This window comes from Prunus dulcis, chromosome 1 (assembly GCF_902201215.1).
Source record: "Prunus dulcis chromosome 1, ALMONDv2, whole genome shotgun sequence".
Classification (NCBI taxonomy): Eukaryota; Viridiplantae; Streptophyta; class Magnoliopsida; order Rosales; family Rosaceae; genus Prunus; species Prunus dulcis.
Genome location: NC_047650.1, coordinates 28,270,612 through 28,293,686, shown reverse-complemented (window position 1 = coordinate 28,293,686; position 23,075 = coordinate 28,270,612). Strand labels below are relative to the sequence as shown.

The window sequence follows — 23,075 nt, the reverse complement described above, 5'->3', positions numbered from 1 at the left end:
AAACTAATTATTTGGATGGAGCCTAGTAGGTGACGTTGTTTAGTTTTTTTTTTTTTAAAATCTAAAAAATTCCTTCTTTTTTTTTTTTTTTTGGGTATAAATACCTATCTCATTCTTACATAATTTCTCACAACATCTTCATATCCTTCCTCAATTTCATCATTTTACATAATTTATCACAATCTCTTCATTCTTTTACAAACTATCCTTTATCTTTTTCCATTTAAATGAATTTTTAAGTTGTTTTTAGAGCAAGAAAAAATCTAATCATAAATCTAGAAGGCTAATTACGTGCCAACATGTGGATGTCAAAAATCCTATCCCAAAATATTTTTCTCTTCTAAAATATAATGTAAATAATAGTTTAATTAAATTAACTAATAAATTTACATAATATACTAAAAACTATTAAAATGTTAAATTTAGCCCATTCCTTTTTTCTTTTTCTTTTTTTGGAGAGAGAAAATGGTATTGCGTTCAACCCAAAGAGAACATTACATGGTAAGAACGAGCATGTTAATAGTGGCCTCGTTAAAACCTTCTCAGGGAAAACCACAAGGGATAAAACCCCGATGTAGGAAATAGCACCACTCATGCTAATGACTAAACAGAAAAGTCAATACTCCTATAACAAAGTTAGACAAAATGAGACCAATCCTCCCTAACGTCATCTAGGAGCCAAGGAGGTCCATCACCTAACCAATAACAAAGCTCCTCCGCTCGAAGACTATAACGTGCAATACGATGAGCCACAGTGTTGGCAGTATGGGGGACAAAACGAACACAGGAGGATAACGCCAGAAGAAGACGCCGAATTTTAGTCACAAGCACTCCCTCATGAGCTAAACGCCCGTTGCTGTTGAATTCAGTTAAAATATAGCCTGACACTATTAGGATTTAGGGTCACCTGGAGAAGCAAACTTGGCTTCTTCTTCTTTTGGGAAAGATGCAAGCGTGGGATTTAGGAGATTAATGAATTTGGGTTTGGACATTAATTCCGTATCAACTAGAAGTACATGCAATGTATTTGTAATGATTCATTGAATTTGAAATTACTAGTATAATAACACAAAAGAACCAAATCTCTTAATTAATTGGAGTTTCACTTGGCGTCAAACTTATTAGTCAATTGATTGATATATATGGTTTTTAGCTCATATAGGGAAAATACAACTCGAATCAAATCGCACATTTTAATCCTGCACGAATCCCAACCACACCACTCGTTTTATATTCAAGCCATTTTCGACTTGAGTACGGGTTACCTTAAATTCTTTGAAAGATAAAAAAAAAACCTTCTTAGTCTAGCTTAGTGATATATATTTTTTATAATGTTAGAATACATCTTAAATTCGAATTAATAAGAAGTGAAACGCGTGACTTGAACATGATACAACCCAACTTTGTGATTCCCATTGTTACTGGCATTTGGTTTGGAGATTTGAATTTAAACTTGTTACAATTTTGAGAATATAAATATTACTAAAAACGTAGCAAATGAGTCATTGTCGTCCTTCTATTTTTAATGAAATTGAAAAAAACAAGGAAAAGAATAATGAAAGCGGCAAAATGCATAGTGCACAGCGCGGAAAAATACTTATATGTAACGAGAATAATACTATTTTGTTATTCACAGCACAGCACGGGAGGATAATGGCGTTGGTGGGTGTATAAATAGATATGGTATCATAGCAAGCAAAAGCATAGCAGACCCAATTTACACACAAAAAGACAGCAACATAAATAAAAGGCTTCGAAATCCGGGGTTTGGTTACTTGACTCGAAACCCTTTCCGTTTTACAATGGCAGCTAATGACGGGCGTGGGCAAGCAAGGACCTTGGACCCAGAGAAGCAAACACTCCTGAGTCAGCACACAGAGAAACACTTCACCGCTGGAGAGATCGTCCGTGACATCATCATCGGCGTATCCGACGGTCTTACCGTGCCCTTCGCTCTCGCAGCAGGACTCTCAGGTGCCAATGCCACGTCATCTATCGTTCTCACTGCTGGCATCGCCGAAGTCGCTGCCGGTGCCATCTCCATGGGACTCGGCGGGTATACTTTAAATTCTGCTTATCGCTTCTTCTGTTTTGTTTGGTTACTGAGAAAATGCGAAAATTATTAGGGTTGTTGATTGTAGATTATTGTTATTGTAAATATTTCTGACGCAGATATCTGGCGGCGAAAAGCGAGGCTGATCATTATACGAGGGAGCTGAGGAGAGAACAAGAGGAAGTAGTGAACGTTCCTGATACAGGTTGATTTTATTTTGTTATAAGTCTGTGTCTGTCTCTGGTATGCTTAATTAGAATTGAATATGAAGTATGAGGTATGAAGGGGTTTATTCATATGAAAAATTACAGAGGCGGCAGAGGTAGCAGAGATACTGGCAGAGTATGGGGTAGAGCCACATGAGTATACTCCTGTGGTGAACGCTCTAAGGAAGAATCCCAAAGCGTGGGTGGATTTCATGATGAAGTAAGTTGTTGTTTATATTCCTAAACAAAACAAATTTAATTAACTTTAGAATTATAATTAATAAAGAATTGGGAGAATGTGTTGTGTTGTGGATATTCTCTTCTGTGCACGAGTGGGCCAACTAGTTGACAAGTGAACACATCCATCACTTATCAAATGCAATAATAGAATCCAATTTCTCTTTCTCTTTTGAAAATGCTTACTTTAGAAATGTGGACAAAAACCATGTGGTCCTCAGCCTGGTTATGTTTTTCTGTCCGTCATGACTTCTATCTTTATTATTTCCTCTGAATTCGGAATTATGTTAATTGTGTAACAACTAGCATTATTAAGCAAGCAAGCTATTTTTAATTTAAATGATGATGATTCAGGTTTGAACTGGGATTGGAAAAGCCAGATCCAAGAAGAGCACTGCACAGCGCCCTCACCATTGCCATTGCTTACGTTTTGGGTGGATCAGTGCCCCTCCTTCCTTACGTCTTCTTTCCGAGGGCTAGAGAAGCTTTGGTTGCTTCCGTTGTCGTCACCTTGGGGGCGTTGCTAATATTTGGCTTTGCCAAGGGCCACTTTACCGGCAATAAACCCTTCCAGAGTGCCTTCCAGACTGCTCTCATTGGAGCCGTGGCATCCGCTGCCGCTTTTGGCCTGGCAAAGGCTATCCATCCGTGAACATTCGTCCTTTCCTATATATCATATGCTACTGTATTCTGTGTTTCCCATTCCTATGGAAATTTCAATGTTGCTTCTTATTTTCGATATAATTTCATCCCGTGATCCTACATGAACTTTCTTTTCTTCCTTATTGACATCTAATAAGTATGCAGTTTTTTTCTTTAAAAAAAACAAGAAAGGTTATTTAGTTTTTGTACCTTTGTGGATGGGAATGGTTTGAGAAAAATGGTACTTTCGCCTCTTCAGAGCAACAAGGGAAGCAAGCCAAACCCTCTTACCACAACTAGCCCTTAGAAAAAAGAGACGTTACCTAGAATCTCTAACAACCTTGAAAAATGAAATCGAATATTCAAATTGCATGTGTGCTATATCAAATATCATAAGAGGACGCCTCTAGTTGCCATGAGAGAGAGAGAGAGAGAGAGAGAGAGAGAGAGAGAGAGAGAGAGAGAGAGTAGAACGTCATATGCAAAGTGTCTTTCATTTATATTGAGAAAATGAGAACGTTGCCCCGTGAATTTACAAGGTTGGTACAAGAAAACTATACCAAGTGAGGTCGCAGAAGTTAAGAAAAAGCAAGGCCACTGCAATGGTACAAAGAAACTATACCGAGTGAGGTTGCGGAAGTTAAGAAAAAGCAAGGCCACTGCAGTGGCGCAGATGACATATATTCTCCAATGCTCTTTAACCAAGCAGCTATTAAACCTCACAGGAAAATTACTCGAATTACATGTAGAAACAGAGCAAAACTGCAAGCAAAATACTCTTCCCAAAGGTCATGCCGCCCACCAAAATCTGTCCATAGGCAAAATGAAGGAAAGATAAGTAGATATAGTTCAAATTACAGCATGCAACCCAACAACACAAATTACTTCAGAACTCCGGGTAGCCTCAATTATATTTAAAATATTATTCTCCTAGGACAGTATAAAAGACTGATTGAAGAATAAGAAGCGAACCGACTTACATTTGTTAAGTTGACTGCGAAAGAGCGTTACATGTATGAGGTATCCCACAAGAAGCTCTCACTTTCCTGATTGTGTCCCACGTTTGCTGTTAGAGTCAGAAGCTAAATATCCCATTTGTTCAGTTATATGTTCCAAGCTTTGAGAGCTCTCCACATTAGATCCATAAACTGTTGATTCCGATGCAAAGTTCTGAGATTTCTTCATTTGCTCTATTAAAGTATCAAAATTCTGTGATTCTTGCAGTTCCGATGCGGTTGATTCCACCTCCATTCTAGAGTCAACAGTCTCTTTTCCATCTTCCTTTGCAGCTTCAATATCTTCTAAGAAAGGACTAGCTAAAAGAAGCTGCTCCCATGCACCATCATCAGATACATCCGGAAGGGTATATGGGGCTTGATTTTCTAGAGAGCTCAACTTTTCATCCATTAGCATTTTCATGAAATCAGGATTCACAACAAAATCGTTCATTCCATCTATATAAGAATCAAATTCGGTTTGTTTGTCTGAGCCTGAATTCGCTGCGAGGACAGGCTTCGGGGCTTCATCCACAGGAGGTTGGTACCTCACTATCGCACCATCAGAAGTTATTGGTATAGCATCATCTACACCTTGTTCTAGCATATTTCCAGGTTCAGCAATGCGCCAACTGTTTTCTTTTGGCTGAAGAAGCTGAACTAAAAACCCAGGACTTTGCATGGCCATAACTAGAAATGACAGCATCTGCTGCTGATTCTTCTCCATTCCACAAAGGCGGTTCCTCAGGAGGAGCAAGTTATTTTCTGAAATTTCCTGGTGCTGCCTAAGCTTGACCAACTCTTGCTTCAGAGCAACTTTATCCGTCTTCAGGTTCTCAACTTCCCTCCATAGACCATTTTCAACAATGTTTTCACAAGGCCCATCAGGATTGTCTTTCTGCTGTAATGCTTTTCTCTGATCTGTGCCCTGAGGATGTTTCCTTCTAGAAATATTCTTCAACAAATGCTTTTGACCTCGAATAAACCCTTCATTTGCAAACACCCAACGATCTGAATCTATTTTTCTGAAGCCCTGAAACAATAAGATTCTTGAATACTTGACTATTGGTTGACAATTCAAATAACATAACATGACTTGTACACCACAGAGAAACACACAAGTGCACCTGTAGTGCAGATATATACATACATATGCATATAGCTATATACTATATACAATGTATATAGTTATATACATTGCTATTTTCTCAATATAGCATTTCTGGGCAACTGAGACTGAAGCACAACCCATTAATTAGCTCAGGGCCAACTGAGACAAAAAGAAGGGAGATGGATCAAGCTTCGAAAAGAGAAGCTCACCATTCAAAATATTTTACAAAGTCTTAACTCATGGCCAAGGCTTACATCTTAGACAGACCCTTCCCTTTTGAGTCCCACCTAAATGGATAACCACAGAAAACTTCCAAATGAAGGAAATACGAAACTTGATTTGGACCAATTGTGCACGAGTCAAGGCTCATAGGAGCAAACTAATCATCTACGCAAGAAAGAAAACTTGATTTAAGAGATTTCTTTTAGTTTACAATCATTTACGAATGCGCAATTTTCTTTTATTATTTATATTTGGGATTGCCGCAAGAATTACAAGAAGAAAAAAGTCTAAAAATCCAATATAAATATAAGCACAATTGTAACGCAGCTAAAGAACGCCTCCATAAAATGAAAAAGAAACCTCAAAATGCAATAGCCGAGATAGAAGAAAAAGTAAAAAATTGCCCAGAAAAGCTCACATAGATATTGAGCTGCCTCATGAAGCTAGAAAAGTTGCTGTGCTTGAAATACTTGGGCAACAATAAAATCGAGAACTGGGTCATGTCCCATATCACAAAGCTGTCACCGGTTTCACTCCACGAGATTATAGAGTCTGCATCGTTATCATCCACCATCTCATAGCATTTCCTAAGAAAAGGAGCCACCGATCCACCAGACCCAGACCCATCTCCACTCTTCACCGCCGATTTCAACATGCCCCTACTCTGCTGCTTCCTTTTCAAAGAAAACCCAAGATTTTGACCTCAAAATTCGATGTGGGATAGGGTTTTGGAAAGACCAAGAGAAGTAGCAGCACAATTGAGTAGAATCAGCAGAAGGGAAAAGTGTAGAACTTAGAGGGCGAAGTTTCCTTCCTACTTTCTTTCTCTCCCTCTCTCTTTTTTGTTTCTTTGGTGAGAGAGAGGCAAACTGGACTTTCCCTGCAGCTTGGTGTGCAAGTGGTGGTTAAGCTAGTTATTCACAGAAGATCCCCGTGTGGACAAAATGGAACTTGACGGGCCGAGCCCAACTCTTCTTCTTTATTTTTTCCGACGAAACCGAGCCCAACTCATCCCCCTTTTTATGTGGGCTATTGGACTCAGTTATTTTTCTACAACAAGATTAATGAAAGAAAATAAAAAGAGTTAATTGGTGATTTGTCCTCTGAATTTGTACATAACTTTCGATTTATCATATTCCTTCTTTTTTAGAAAATTAAAGATATGAATATTTTTTTTTCAGCTAATTTTTCTTCTGCCGTCTAAATCATCAACATTTCATTCAATTTTTTGTTAAATCATTAAAAATAAATTACTTATTTTAAGAAAAAATTAAACAAAAAACTATCCTACCCACAGACCCCCTCTCCCCTCTCTTTTTCGAGTCCGGTTTACCTATTACCAAAGTTCTTGTGTCCCCTTGTTTCCCTGCTAGTTTCGTGACATGTGGCAAGCCACTTAACACCACTTAACTCTATTAACTCTTTTTGCTTCTTCTTACTGTTTGTTTTTTTTTGCTTTTTCTCCCTGTTATGCCCCTTTTTCTCTTCTCTGGTTCCCTCTACCCCTCTCTCCTTCGTCTCCCCTCCTCTGGTTCCTTTTTTATTCTCTTTTCCAGTTCTCCATCACCACGTTTTTTCTTTCTCTTTTTTTTTTTTTTTTGCTTTTGCTTTGTTTTTCTTTTTCTCTCCTCTCCTATTTTATTTCTTTTCTTAGTTTCTCCTTCACCCCCTTTTTCCCTACTTTATTTTCTGAGTTCCTCTCTCCACAAACTCACAAAGGTTTATATTTGGGACTAATTAAATGGGTTGGATTGGGTGATGTTGGGTTATCTAAATTGGTTATGGAGGGTGCAACAATGTCTTGCTCTTATTTTGTCCTATTGGTTGTGGAGGGAGCAATAATATGATATGTATATCATGCCTGCAAATCTGCTTCTATTGACTCCAAGGATAGACGGTTCAAGGCCATTACGTATACCGATGCCCCATTCTCTATCACACTCGGGCAAAACTGACCCTCTTTCTATTATTTCCCCTACTCCAGCAATTACATGTTTGATAATCACTCCCTTGAAATCTTGAGCCTTTATAGCCTGATATATACTCGTGAGGACGTTCCCTCTTATGGCCACCCTCGTGATTGCTATACTATGGTATTCATTCTCTTCATGCATGAGTTGTAATTATATCTCTTGGGTTTGTTTTTAGTTCATAGTTCCAAGGAATTTCAGATTGCTGGAAGAGCTAGAGAGGGGGAGAGGGGGAAGAAGAGAGAAAGGGGCAGAACAGGGAGAAAAAGCAAAAAAAAAAAAACAGTAAAAAGAAGCAAAAACAGTTAACAGAGTTAAGTGGTGTTAACTGGCTTGCCACATGTCACGAAATTAGCAGGGAAACTGGGGGGCACAGGAACTTTGGTAACAGGTAAACCAGACTCCTCTTTTTCTCCCCCAACTTGACTACCCCTTTCCCACCCGCAACTTACCCCAAGACTAATTCGCAACACATCCCCCCTCACCACCGTCGTTGCCTCCCCTTTCACAACACAGCCCCAGACCCACGACCACCCCTTTACCCATCGTAGCCTCCCTCTCTCTCTCAACAGCTCACCCTCCCACAGCCAACCATCACATACACACACACACACACTCTCTCTTCCCCCAAACCCCAGGTCCATCCTCGACACCCACAAAATCACCCACCTCGCCACAACCCATCTGCCCTTGTTGCGGTTTTTTATCAAATAGATTTGGGTTCTTTTGTGTGTTCAAATATGCACATATGGGTTTTTTTTTGTTCAAATATGTGGTGGTGGTTTTGGTGTTGTTGTATGGGATGTGTTCGATTTTGGGGAAGAAAGGGGTTGGTCTGAGGCTTGTAGGAAGTGGAATTGGTAAGCAAAAATTCATAAGCTAATAGGAAGTGGGGTTGGTCTGAGGATGACCTTCTCTCTACTTCTTTTGTTTTTAATAAAAACTTTATTTCTATCGTTATTGATTATTATTTCAATTTATTTTATTTTATTTTAACATATAAATGGCCAATTTGCCATCATATTTAAGGGCAAATTGAATGAAATGTTGCGGATTTAGACAACAGGAGGGAATTGGCAGAAGAAAAAAAAGAAAAAAGAAATGGGGTAAATCGAAAGCTAGGTACAAGTTCAGGAGGTAAATCACCAATTGAGCATGATGATTGTAAAACATTAAAAAAAAATATACAAGCGATGGTCTAAACTACAGGGGGATGAGTGTTTCTCATACATACACTACCAAGATGTCATCGGGGTAGGGACGGACCCAAGATTTTAAAATGGAATGGGCTAAATTTACATTTATGTACGCACAATCCACCTACTTTGGGGTTTGACCAGATTACACACAATCCGGTCCAACTTCATTTTAGGCCTCCAAACACCATATTAGATTTAAAATCTTAATCCACCTAATTTATCCGGCCCACCAAATGACAGGACCCAACCCAAATTCCACTTTGAAATTTGAGCCGAACCCTGTACGTGTCCGACACTTGGCAAGTGCCGGGCACTCTTGACCAAAATACCCTTCAAAGTTCCCTAGATTCTTTTTCTTCAAGTTTGACTTCTGCCGAAAATTCGGCAGAATCTCCCCCTGTTATTCGCTCATTTCCCAAAATTTCCACCTGTATAACAAGCAATTTAAATATCCTCATTCGTTTAGCATCAGCAAAAATAGAATTCATGCAACTAGACATATGTCACATACCAAAGTCCAAAGATACTGACATGATAACATTCATGACATCAGGCCTCTTTAAATTAGATAAATCGTTCTGCCAACTAAAATTGATCCTAACCTTAAAAATAACATAAGTATGTTAACAGATTTCAACATAACTTAACAGAATAGCTTCACAATCACTTGATCTCACGGCTGCACCTAGCTCTAGGTTTCCTACGTACCCGTAACAAGAAATCAAGCCACACGTAGTTCTTTCAATGTGATTGCAAAACAGTTCTAGTTCTCATGTTAGTGGTATGCTCACCATTATTCACAAGCTCTAAAGTATATACTTTTCAACTTTCCAAATTCTCAGAACAGTTCATACTCAGAATATAATTAAGGCACTCACTGAACTTCCTCTAATTCATAAATCAATTTGTATATTATTTGCTTTAGAAATATATATATAATAATAATGAAAAATAAAAACCAACAAGCTCCGAAAATACTTTTATCCTTTCCTTCGAAACTCACATAAGGCTCATTATATAAATATATAGTATATAAATATAAATATAAATATATATATATATATATATCTCAACAACTTAACTGGAATATATATATTTTCCTCTTTTACTTGCAAAACAAACTCATCACTTAAGAAAATAATGGTGAACTGTATAAAATCCTTAAAACTTGTAAACATTCATTCTTTGTCTCATAATATCAGGAAAATATATATTAAAACCCTTGCCCATAAAATACCAAAATAAATCCTCAATTTTAGTTTAAAACCATCTTATAACTTAAATTCTCTCCACCTAGGCGTACTCTCATTCCTGATCCGTCAATTCCTTTAATACCGTCAATTCCTTGTGTCACATTATATGATACATCCTCGCAGGCCTTGGTAAGATAAAGTCAATCCGAGCCGCATTCCTCGCAACCCTCGGGATCACAAAGTGGACTCGAACCGTATTCCCTCAGGCTTCAAGGGACCATTAGTCAGCCTGAGCTGCATTCCTCGCAGAACTCGGGAGACATGTTGTAATAACCCAAAACAAAATATCAAAAAAATAACAAAATATCTAAAAAAAGTAGGATTAATATCTTCTAGCAAAAAGACAATTTTGCCCTCGCATTATTTAATAGGAAAAAAGTTGACTTTTTTATCGAGAAAGAATTTGGCAATTCCGCTTGCGCTGTTGCGTAGAGCACGGCGAAACGAGTCTGTAGACACGGAGTAGACTCGAATCGGAGTTGTAACGAAGAAAATACGATCAAAATACCGCGAAAGGCAAAATGGTAAATTGGATAAAAAGTCAAATTTTTATCTCCTCCTCCCTTCTCTCTCCTCATTTCTCTCTCCTCTCTCTATCTCCTCCCGATTCGCACAGCTGCCGACCTCTCCTCCTTCTCGACGTCGCACCAGCCGCCACAGGTCAAGCCGATCTCCGGCATCGGTGCCAAACTGACCGCCACTCACCCGCCGTTCTTCCCCGACCCGCCGCCGACCTGGGGATGCCCGGAACTGGCCGGAATATGGAGCTTTTCGCCGGATTTCAGTTTAAACTTCATCTCCTTCGATCTCCTTCGTTTCTCTACCAAATCGATCGAGTAAGGTATGATTTCTCAGCTATTTTTCGTGTTCTAACTGATGGATGTATGAGTTTCGATCGATTTTGGCTCTAGAAAACTCGATTTTCAACTTGAAAATCGACCCAACTTCGGCCGCCGTGATCAGCCATTTTCGGCCACTTTTTGGGGTATGCCCAAGAACAAAAGTGACTCCAAATGGGGTGTTTTACCTAGGATATGTGATTGGAGTCTTGGTTCCGAGATTTTTCGGCAACCCATAATCGCTTTGGACACCCAATCTGCCCGCGCGTGTGGTGGCGCGTGGGCAAGGGTGGTGGACTGACTTTGTGTAGTTTTGCGATCCTCGTGTCGTCACGAGCGCGTAAGATTTCACGGATCTCGATTCGGAGTCCGTTTGAGCCCCGAACGGATTTTCCAAATTGCGCGATCCTTGGGTGCTGTGTCGTCGAGTCGTTGGATCGCACTCAATTTTGGATATGTCGTACTACATGATTCCAGGATCGTGTAGGATTCGACGGATTGCGAATCGGAGTCCCGGATACTCGAAATTGCGAACCCTGGGGCTAGGGTTTGGATTTTAAGCGATAATGCGATTTTGGGCAATCCGACCTTCCGTTTCGGACCAAATTCGCGGAACATGGTTCCTTCTCTATGAGGAACCTTCAGAGAAACCCAGATTGGCCATTGGAGATCGTGGACCCCACGGGTCCCGGATCGGCCGATCTGGCAGCTTATCGCTCAGTTAAGCATCGGGTTTTCCAAGACCGTTCTAAGTGTCAGAAAGGCTAATGTGGGCATAGGAGTAACTTAAAATGAATGCACGTATTTCTAGGAGCCGGGGGCAGGGTGTTTAATTTAAATTCTTTTTATTGAGCAGTTTATTAATTTACTATTCTTGGTTAATCAGGCACCAGAGGTCCGATCGACCCACGGGAGGGACCTTCAAAAGGTCCAGCTAGCTCGGACCAACAATGAGTGGACTTTCTTTCATAAAGGATTTTATATAAATAAGTTATATAAATGATTTATATAAATGAGTTTACATAAATGATTTTATATTGATTTTATATAAATAAGTTTTTATAAATGAGTTTATCTGAATAAATTTCAGTATTTGATCTTGAATAAGTGTTATTGCATGTGTTCTGGCCATGACTTATAGCGTAAAATATCTTTACTTTTATATTACTTAGTTAAACTGCAGACTTGAGATTTGTGATACAGAAATAGCAGCTTAACTCAGATTTATCAGATTACAGAGAATTATCAGGTTTTTCTAAAATAGTTGTTTTAGAACCACCATGTACCCGCCTTTTATTTGGTGATTACCCTCAGACGGACCGATGTCTACGGACATCCAGTCTGTTTACAGTTCAGTCAGTGCACTTGACTTTGCCTCACGAGTTACGGGGACGCTCGGACCGTGAGTGCCAGGATTTGCGGCTCCGCAGACTTGGTGTCCCGAGACCTGCCAGGATTGCGGCTCGGCTGACTCTGTGTCCCCGAGACCTGCCAGAATTGCGGATCAGGCTGACTACGGTCCCCTGCATCCTGCCAGAGCGACTCGAGCTGACTTGGTGTCATCGAGGATCTGCCGGCGGATCAGGCTGACCATAGTCCCCTGATTTAGCCAGTTTGCGGCTCGGGTAGACTGCGTGACGCCCGAGACCTGCCAGGGGAATTGACGGATATGACAGGGGTACAATTAGGTGGTAATTTCAAAGGATTTTAAGCTCTTTTATTCAGTTATGATTTTCAGCTATTTCAAACCAATTTCTTTGATATTCGCGCATTTTATATCTTTATATAATTGTTCAGTTTTACGAATCTATATATATACGATTATATATATATATATATATTCAGATGAATACCTTATACTAAACACAGGTGAACTTTAGCTTTACTTATCAAGTTATTTTTACTATGGGGGTTATTATGATTATAAACTGTTTTCAAAATCTTATGTTTGGTCCACTCACATTTTTAACCTGTTTTTCGCCCCCAGGCCGTACAAGTACGCAGGATCCACCACCGGGCCATTCATAGCTTCCACGCCACCAAGTAAGGTAGAGTTTTGTAGAAAAGCCCTTGAAACCCTATAAACTATAGAAAATGCTCTGATATCTAGTTTTAGTGGAAAACTGGAGCTGGTGAATACTTGGTTATTTTATTCTGGCAGTTGGTGTGGATTTATTTGATTGTTTAACAGGTGGAAGATTTTGGGTTTGGTCAAAATACAGGGGAGACTCTGTCGAATTTTCGGCAGAAGTCCAGGAAAAGTTTTCATAGTAACTGTAGCAGGAAGGGTAAAATGGTCATTTGTGCCCGACAGTTGCCAGATGTCGGACACGCACAGGGCTTGGTTCGAATTCCAAAGCGGAATTAGGATCGGGTCCTGTCAATTTGGTATCAGAGCATAGGTTTTACTTCCTGTAGACTTCGCACTCTGTGCATCCTCGTTTTCTTTTCAAGTTGGGCCCAAATGGTGGTGGTGTCCGTAGGGAAATTAGACAGATATCCCGACGTAAGGGGATGAGATTTCCAAGTCGGACAGAAACTGCACCGGTATCTGAACCGGCAGAGTAATCTTTTGTTAGAGGATCGTCAGGAGCCGTATTTACTATACCTAGTAGGCGGGGAGATCCAAACGTCCAGTAGACCTTGGAGTTGTTAGCTCAGCCTTTAGTCAGCCAGAGATCCATCCGTGAGATAGGTGGATCAAGTAAAAAGGATTTAGAGCTATAAATTGGGATAATGGTGGTACCTAGTAGTAAAAGAGGATTGAATTGAAGGAATAGAGCAGGTCATGGAGGTCGTGGTTGCTCCACAGAAGAATAGAGTATTGGTGGGATTTGGTTAAGAAATGATACTAGAATCCTTTGACTCGTACGGGACAAGCATTTTAGAGCCACATTTAATAGTCAGCACTACGCACAAGTCTACCGAATGTGTGGATGAAGGAATTTTGCAGGTGGATAGGGGATAATGATTGGACCCGAATACGAGAAAAAGGTTTCACGTACTGTTGTCTACTAATAGAGATTGGAAAGTAAGAGGTAGTACCTGATTGCGATAAGGTTAAAAGCCTCCATCCAAGGTATTGTGATCAGTTAGTGGTTGGTTAACTTTGGTGTCGTGGTGATGTCTGCCCCAGCTAGATAATGGGTAGACCACGGGTTGCACTCTGTGCACAGTATTTGGATATAAGTAATACTAATCATGAAAAATTTAAGAGAGGTAACTACAGTGGTGATTAAAGTTTCCGATCACCGAATGGCCGCAGGTATGGAGGCTGCCGACCTGGATTTAGTTCCAGTAAAGGTACCAGCCAGAATAGTAGTATTGGAACTCGTTCTGGGGCCGGTGTAGCCAGAAGTATTGAAAGACAGATGTTGTTAAGCTCTAACAGGAGAAGTTGCCCTAATGTGCCAGGTGTGGTAGGTACCGTTCCAGGCCCTGCCAGTGGAATACTACTGGAGGATATTGCTATGGACAGTCTAGATCCTTTTCAAAAACAGGGCTGCCGCTGTTCCCTTAGCATAAAAAGATCATTTCTGCAGCGAAACAAGTATGCAAGGTAAATTACAGGAAACACCACAGTCTATGGAGGCTCTGTTTGGTGGTGGGCCCAGATCAGTATGACTAGTTGAGGAAGCAGTCAGCCGAAGGGATGTGGTGACAGTTTTAGGCCCGCAGATAGACAGTATAACATGTCTCAGTCGGAAGCATGAGCATTATTAACTGCAGTTACAGATTGAATTCCCCTTCGGCATGGTGGACTGGAGGTCATCCTAGGGTTGGATTGATTTGGCCGGATACCGTATCTCAAAGCTACCTTTTCATCGGGAGGTCAAGTTTATTCTTGAGCTCGCTCCAGGAATGGAGCTTATTTCTCGGGTAAAGTACAAAAGGACACCAGTAAGTTGAAGGAGTTAAAGACTAAATTGCCGGAATTGATAGCGAAGAGGGTCATTCAGCTTAGTGTTTTCCTCATTGAAGTGTTCTAGTGTTATTTAAGGAAGGAGATGTCATCATGAAGTTATGCATGGACTCAAGGTAGCTGGATAAGATCACAGTACGGAAATAGGCGTCTATGGTTTCACAGTAAGGAATTGTTTAATAAGCTAAAGAGTGCCAAGGGATTTTCTAACAAGTGACTTGAGGCTTGGATAGCTCCAGTAACGAATTAGAAAGGAGTATGTACCTAAAACAGCGTGTTGAATAAGGTATGGGCACTCTGAGTTCCTGGTCATGATATGAAGAATTAAAGAATGTGCCAGTTGTATTTTGGAACCCCCCGTTAAACAGAGAATTTTGGTATTATTAAGATCGCTTCGTAACTGTGTGCCTAGATGACATTTTGGGCGTATTCTAAGAGACAGTAGGCACATATGAGGTAGTTAAATGTGGGTTGACAGAGTGAAACCTCTTGGGACACATGATTTCGGTTGAGAGTATTTTGTTGATCCTCAAGGATTGAAACAGTAGTAAATTTAGTTACGGCCAATCAGTGCTACTGAGGTACAGAGTTTTCTAGGTAAGTCGATTTTTACTGTCGCCCTGTGGAAGGGTTATCCACCATGGCGACACTGCTCATCTTTTTAGCAAAGAAAGAAGTTAAATTGGTATGGTCAGACCAGTGTGAAGAGGATGATGTTAAACTCAAGAACAGGCCAACTACTACTTCAATTTCAGTACTACAGGAGGTTAGTGGGAACTTGGTGTGCCACAGTGTTGTTTGCAATAAGAACCAGGGTTGGCGCTGATATAGTATGGTAGAGTGAGTGCTTATGCATCCCAACAATGAAAGAAGCATAAATCGAAGTATTCTATTCATGATTTGGAACGGGCCACAGTAATTCTGGCCTAGTAAAGTTGGTGGCCGTCTTTTCATGAGGACATATGCCAGATCTCTACAGATCACTAAGGATTATAATATTTCTTTAAACAGGAGGAAGAAAAAGTGAGGCAAAGAAAGTGGTCAAAGCTAACAAAGAAGTAGGACTACAGCACTAAAACTCATCCAAGACAAGTTAATATGGTTATAAAGAGACTCATTATGAAATCATTAGGAGCAGTAGCTTTTCTCCGAATGAGATAATTATCAGAAATAGTAAGACAAAGTTGAGCTGGATACAAATAATCAGGAAGCACTGTTAATTACTTGTCAGGGAAAATCAGTGCTAAAGAACTCGAATATTTGCAGGTTAATTCCAGAATCTTGATTTGATTCTTACGAGTAAAAGGTTGAATTATATAACATGAAGAGCAAAGGTTCGAACTGGAGATCTTACAAGGAGCTTCTTGTGATGAAAGGAACAGTAAAACTTGTCAGCAAGGAATAGCTCCGCGACAGGAATCAACAAGGTTCTTGCAACCACTTCCGATTTCTGAAGGGAAGCGGGAGTAACTTACGATGGATTTTGTGTTCAGCCTCCTTGAACATAGAGAAAGCAGAATGGGGTGTAGGAAATTAAGGATCGATTCGGCAAGTCCGTATAAGTTCTGCCGGTGAGAGCCAAGTGTAGTATGAATAAACCGGCAAAGATTTTCACAGAAAAGATCGTCAGACTTTACGGAGTACCAATCTCTATTGTTTGAGATCGAGAATCCAAGGCTATGTTCCGTTTGAACTCAGTTCAAAGAAGCTTTTGGAAACTCAATTGCAGTCTAATACTGCCATTCATCCATGACAGATGATTGATTTAAGTGACTGACCCAAACTTTAAAAGAGTGGCTGAGATGTTGTATACTGCAGTTTCAAAGTGTTTAGGGTGAAAAGATACCATTTTGAGAGTGTGCCTCAACTCAAGTGACAGTTGTCAGACTTCCTCGGATTACAAATCAAAAATTTGCTATTGGTATCTATAACTGAGATGTTTCCAATAGATGCCTTATACGAGACATAGCATAGACCACCCAAGTATGAAGATGGAATAGTAAACAAGGTGGGTATTCTTCAGTTGGGTATTCTTCAACATTTATCGCCTTGAGAAGGTGAAGTGGGATTTAAGGAAGCAAGAGAGCCAAATCCTAGCTATATCGGACTCAATGAGATTATAGAATATGTGGGAAACAAGCAGTTTAGATTTTGGAAAGGAAGTGTTTAGCTTTCAGTGATATATGCGGTGTAGTAACCCAAGTTGCAGATATAGGAGCAGTCCTTCCCCCTCTTTGAACGACAGGGATGTAAATTTCGAGGACGAAATTTTTATAAGGGGGGTAGATTGTAATAACTCAAAACCAAATATCAAAAAAAATAACAAAATATCTAAAAAAGTAGGATTAATATCTTCTAGCAAAAAGACAATTTTGCCCTCGCATTATTTAATAGGGAAAAAGTTGACTTTTTGATCGAGAAAGAATTTGGTAATTCCGCACAGCCGCCGACCTCTCCTCCTTCTCGACGTCGCACCGGCCACCACAGGTCGAGCCGATCTCCGGCACTGGTGCCAAACTGACGGCCACTCACCCGCCGTTCTTCCCCGACCCGCCGCCGACCTGGGGACGCCCGGAACTGGTCTGAATCTGGAGCTTTTCGCCGGATTTCAGTTTAAACTTCATCTCCTCCGATCTCCTTCGTTTCTCCACCAAATAGATCGAGTAAGGTATGGTTTCTCAGCTATTTTTTGTGTTCTAACTGATGGATGTATGGGTTTCGATCGATTTTGGCTCTAGAATACTCGATTTTCAACTTGAAAATCGGCCGAACTTCGGCCGCCGTGATCGGCCATTTTCGGCCACTTTTTGGTGTATACCCAAGAACAAAAGTGACTCCAAATGGGGTGTTTTACTTAGGATAGGAGTTTGGAGTCTTGGTTCCGAGATTTTCCGGCAACCCATAATCGCTTTGGACACCCAATCTGCCCGCGCGTGTGGCGGCGCGTGGGCAAGGGTGGTGGACTGACTCTATAGTTTTACGATCCTCCTGTCGTCACGAGCGCATAAGATTTCGCGGATCTCGATTCGGAGTCCGTTTGAGCCCCGAACGGATTTTCCATATTGCGCGATCCTTGGGTGCAATGTCGTCGAGTCTTTGGATCGCACTCAATTTTAGATATGTCGTACTACATGATTCCAGGATCGTGTAAGATTCGACGGATTGCGAATCGGAGTCCCGGATACTCCGAAATGGCGAACCCTAGGGCTAGGGTTTGGATTTTAAGCAATAATGCGATTTTGGCCAATCCGACCGTCCGTTTCGGACCAAATTCGCGGAACATGGTTCATTCTCTATGAGGAACCTTCAGAGAAACCCAGATTGGCCATCAGAGATCGTGGACCCCACGGGTCCCGGATCGGCCGATCTGGCAGCTTATCGCTCAGTTAAGCATCGGGTTTTCCAAGACAGTTCTAAGTGTCAGAAAGGCTAATGTGGGCATAGGTGTAACTTAAAATGAATGCACGTATTTCTAAGAGCCGGGGGCAGAGTGTTTAATTTAAATTCTTTTTATTGAGCAGTTTATTAATTTACTATTCTTAGTTAATCAGGCACCAGAGGTCCGATCGACCCACAGGAGGGACCTTCAAAAGGTCCAGCTAGCTCGGAACAACAATTAGTGGACTTTCTTTCATGAATGATTTTATATAAATGAGTAATATAAATTATTTATATAAATAAGTTTACCCAAATGATTTTATATTGATTTTATATAAATAAGTTTTATTATGTTTCCGAGCATGATTAGTACAGTAATAGTTCTCTAATTATGTGCTGCTTACTTACATATGCTAAAAGTGTTATAGAAATAGAGTTTGAGGTTTGAATCAGATGAGATAGTAGCACAATTTGAGATTTCAGTTATTAATCAGATTTTTCTAAAGGAATTTATTTTAAAACCACCTCGTACCCATTTTTTTTGGTGATTACCCACAGTTGGACCGATGTCTACGGACATCCAGTCTGATTTCAGTTTATGTCAGTGCACTTGACTTTGCCTCACGAGTTTCGGGGACGCTCGGACCGTGAGTGCCGGGATTTGCGGCTCGGCAGACTTGGTGTCCCGAGACCTGCCAGGATTGCGGCTCGGCTGACTTCGTGTCCCCGAGACATGCTCAGGATTGCGGATCAGGCTGACTGCGGTCCCCTGTATCTTGCCAGAGCGGCTCGAGTCGACTTGGTGTCATCGAGACCTGCCGGCGGATCAGGCTGACCATAGTCCCCTGTATCCTGCCAGTTTGCGGCTCGGATAGACTGCGTGTCGCCCGAGACCTGCCAGTGGAATTGACGGATTGACAAGGGTACAATTAGGTGGTAGTTTTAAAGGAATTTGAGCACTTTTATGCAGCTATTGATTTCAATCATTTTATATCAGTTTTCTCATTATTCGTGCATGTTTTATATCTCCATATAATTGTTCAGTTTTACGAATTTATATACATACAATTATATATATATATTTAGATGAATACCTTATATTAAACACAGGTGAACTTTAGTTTTACTTATCAAGTTATTTTTACCATGGGGGTTATTATGATTGTAAACTGTTTTCAAGAATCTTATGTTTGGTCCACTCCCATTTTCAACTTGTTTTTCGCCCCCAGGCCGTAGAAGTGCGCAGGATCCACCACCGGGCCATTCCTAGCTTCCGCGCCACCAAGTAAGGTAGAGTTTTGTGGAAAAGTCCTTGAAACCCTATAAACTTTAGCAAATGCTCTGATATCTAGTTTTAGTGGAAAACTGGAGCTGGTGAATACTTGGTTATTTTATTCTGGCAGTTGGTGTGGATTTATTTGATTGTTTAACAGGTGGAAGATTTTGGGTTTGGTCAAAATACAGGGGAGACTCTGCTGAATTTTCGGCAGAAGTCCAGGGAAAGTTTTCATAGTAACTGTAGCAGGAAGGGTAAAATGGTCATTTGTGCCCGACAGTTGCCAGATGTCGGACATGCACAGGGCTTGGTTCGAATTCCAAAGTGGAATTGGGATCGGGTCCTGTCACATGTAGTCAGTACAAGAACGCGCATTCCTCGCAGAACTCGGGAGACGTGTTTCAACGACACTGGGGGGTACTCCTAATGTGGGTTTGAAAACCATATGAAATTCCTTTTATTTCACAAACCGTACTTAAATTCTCTTCTTAACTTTCAAGAAATCAGTTCTCAATTATCTTGGAATTTAGACCACATACTGTTGAGAACTAATGTCCATAATTCATCATTTTCAATTATTGAGTGTATGTATTAAATGTAGACATGCACAATTTAGCGATATATATATATATATAAATATATAACTCATTCCATAATCATATAAATCCATAATAGATTGCATAATCAATGAAAGTGATGCTATTACAAACCAATGAATACTCACATAAGCATAAATTTCTAAAGATCCGAAAATAATTCAAATAGAAATCAACACTTGTTTTCACATAAATTCTATAAAATACTGTATTCCACCATTAAAACAATATACTTCCGTACATAACCCAATCCATATACTTTATTTACAATCATAATAATATCAACTAATGAAAAGTAATAACCTTTAAAGAAAATCTCATAACTTCAATTATCAATATAATATCTAAGAATTCCTATAAGGTACTATAAAACTGTAACACCCTGAATCCAATTAAATTTTCTATTTGAATTATTTTATTTAATTAAATATAAAATTTTGAATTTACCCTTGGAGTAGGGGTATTTTTGTCTTTTTTTATCCGGAGAGATTTTGAGGTAACGAGTGGTATTTTTACGTAGGATTTCATCAATTTTGAGCCTATGTAGTTTGATTTTTGAATTGGATTCCGGCCGATTTTGGGATCGCGATTCCGGCCACTTCCGGTCACTTTTTGGGGTAACCCAGAACAAAAGTGACTCCAAATAGGGTATTACATCTATTGTGCGTTATCCGGGTTCGATATGTTTGGACCATTGGTTCGAGTCAAAATTAATATATGTTACTGTAGACATTTCTAGGATCGTGTAGGAATTCGCTGATCATGAATCGGAGCCCCAGATGTTCCGATTCAATAACTTAAAGTTTGCTTTTTGCGATAACCGTTTCGGACCAAACTTACAGGACGTGTATCCCAGACCATGTGAAACCTTTAGGAACTTTCGGATCGTAAAAAGGAGGTCGTGGGTCCTGTGGGCCCGGTTGACCCGAATTGAAAAGTTTGACCGCCGATTGACCAAGTGTCTCCCGAGTCTGTTCCATTGTCCGAATTGGGTAGTTGGACCTTAGAACGTCCCTTTCCTCGTGCACTTACTTGAAACTCGGGAAATTAGGATATTTAATTCAAATTTCTCGTTCGAAACGCTTTGTATTTATCTCGTATTTGTATTTAAAAATAGGTACTCCGACCATGCATATGCAGCAGGCGGGACCCTCTTAGGTTCAAGCAGCATGGGACTACTTGTGAGTGGACTTTATTTTCAAATCATAAGCATGGTTTTATGATGGAAAAATTATGTATAATGTTTTAATGGTGTATTGGATATATTATATATTCAATTATTGAATTTGATGTTTTTATAAAGCTTTTGTAATATATTTTGGGTTTTGCCATATTTGAGTATCTTGAGTATGTATATATGGATTTTGAGAAATTCTATCTATGTTTGGCTATGTGTGGGGTACTTGGGTTGTTCATGTGAGGTTGTGGAAAGAAATGAGTTTAGAATGTCAGTTTGAAGTACTATAAGCACTACCCTATGTACCTCCCCAGATTTGGAACTTGGATATGGAAACTTGAGATACTTGAAAATGTCGGAACCCGGGGCATCCTTGACGGGTTGTCATTGTAGACCCTTGATTGGGTAGTCTTTGCGCGTAGGACTGGTCACAAGCGTACGAGGTTTTAAGGATTCGGCTTTACGTGCTGGTTAAGAGTTAGTCTCCCAATTAGACGGCTCGTTCCCTAGCTACATGGTCACTTGAGGACTCTCCCCTATGGACTCATCCATGTAGACTAGTCAAACAATCCCCAGTTGGATTGTTTCCCCGGTACAACTAGGTGGTTGTCATATTTATATTGTATATATCTCTTATGTTATATATTTGTATATATAACTATTCATTTGTTCTTGTTTCTCGGTGAGGGTACTTCCTTGCTGGTCATGCCAACGGGTACGTTTTCGAGAGTTTAGTTTTGGGACTAATAATATTTGAATGGTGGGTTTCTAAAGTTTCCTTTATGAATTTTGGACTTGACATCCGATATTGGCTTAACTTGATATATATACTTGATTATGATGGTTTTGGGATGCATTTGGATTTCTTGCATGGTTTTCTAAACTGTGGGGTTATATTATGTTGGCTTACACTGAACTGAACTTTATTTTTTTCCACTCACACTTTTTTGTTTTGCGCCCCCCAGTCAGTTGTTGATTGAGCTCTGCAGCCGAGCCGGATCGTGTGCTTCCAAATCTTGAGCCTTCGTAGGAATCTTTCATCATTTAGTTCCCTTTGAACTTTGCTTTTGTTGTAATCGAATTTCTTAGATACGCTCTGTTATCGTCGGTGCTAGGGTTTGATTTATAAGGTCGGAGGCCTTTGTTGTAAACTGTTTATTGTTTAATAGCATGATGCTGGTTGGGTTATTAAATTGTGAATTTTGAGCAGGTCGAAAATTTGGGAAATGTTTAATTTACATAAGGGACTCTACCAAAATTTTGGTAGAAAGTCTCGTTCTTTAGTAAGTGGGCTCGACCTCGGGGTGATGTCGGTAACAAGACGGGATTCATCCCAGTTTCCAAGAAAATTCGGGCGGGTCTTGTAAAAAACAACCCTTTGATCTTCACATGATCAGAAAAACTCAACTTTCGGTTAGGACTCATTTACATGGTCGTTCTAATGCTTCTCGAAGGGTAAAACTACCTCGAAAGACTCATGGTCAACCGAGGAGTCGAATTGCCTAAACTTAGTCAGCGGGCCCCACGACTTCCAATTTCTAATCTGAATGTTTCTATGGGTTCTCTAAGGTGTAATAAACAAATCCTGCCAGTTTGGTTCGAATCGAAAGGTCGGATCGCTCACGATCGGACGGTTATCGTTTATATTAAACTTTCAATTATTAAACCAAAGTATCCGGGAATTTGATTCTCGATCTTTGAATTCCTATACGATCCTAGAAGTGCCTAGATCAACATATTTGAGAATCAAATTGATCCAACAGTCCAAACATATCAAACCCGAACGATCGCCTAATATGCGATATCCGATCAACAGTCAAACGGTACCCTAAATGAAATCTGAGCATACCGTCGTGCTTGGGACAACATGAGGATCAATTTAGGACCAAGAGAGTCACCCACACAGTGCCCACGCTCCGCCACATGCGCCAGCAGCGCTTGGGTGTCCAAAGCGATACCGGCGATCAGAAAATCTCCAAACCGCCATCAATACTTATAC

At 40.2% G+C, this 23,075-nt stretch overlaps 2 protein-coding genes across 2 annotated transcripts; one reads left to right on the top strand and one right to left on the bottom strand.

Annotated features, from left to right (window-relative positions):
• The first annotated feature begins 1,699 nt into the window (after nt 1-1,699).
• Nucleotides 1,700-3,338, top strand: LOC117616159 (vacuolar iron transporter 1-like). Its single transcript, XM_034345389.1, has 4 exons — nt 1,700-2,056; nt 2,173-2,258; nt 2,365-2,479; nt 2,851-3,338. The coding sequence occupies exons 1-4, from the start codon at nt 1,803-1,805 to the stop codon at nt 3,146-3,148; spliced, it is 753 nt and encodes a 250-aa protein (XP_034201280.1). The 5' UTR covers nt 1,700-1,802; the 3' UTR covers nt 3,149-3,338.
• Nucleotides 3,339-3,613: 275 nt separating this feature from the next.
• Nucleotides 3,614-6,344, bottom strand: LOC117616041 (heat stress transcription factor A-8). Its single transcript, XM_034345244.1, has 3 exons — nt 5,885-6,344; nt 4,119-5,166; nt 3,614-3,946 (listed from the first exon to the last, which is right to left on the bottom strand). Exons 1-2 carry the CDS (start codon nt 6,119-6,121, stop codon nt 4,177-4,179), a joined length of 1,227 nt encoding a protein of 408 aa, XP_034201135.1. The 5' UTR covers nt 6,122-6,344; the 3' UTR covers nt 3,614-3,946; nt 4,119-4,176.
• Between the last annotated feature and the right edge of the window lie 16,731 nt (nt 6,345-23,075).

Coding starts and splice junctions, on each gene's coding strand:
- LOC117616159 (XM_034345389.1), top strand. CDS start 1,803: ATGGCAGCTAATGACGGGCGTGGGCAAGCAAGGACCTTGGACCCAGAG. Junction 2,057..2,172: donor ATCTCCATGGGACTCGGCGG/GTATACTTTAAA, acceptor TTTCTGACGCAG/ATATCTGGCGGCGAAAAGCG. Junction 2,259..2,364: donor AGTGAACGTTCCTGATACAG/GTTGATTTTATT, acceptor GAAAAATTACAG/AGGCGGCAGAGGTAGCAGAG.
- LOC117616041 (XM_034345244.1), bottom strand. CDS start 6,121: ATGTTGAAATCGGCGGTGAAGAGTGGAGATGGGTCTGGGTCTGGTGGA. Junction 5,167..5,884: donor TGAGGCAGCTCAATATCTAT/GTGAGCTTTTCT, acceptor TTATTGTTTCAG/GGCTTCAGAAAAATAGATTC.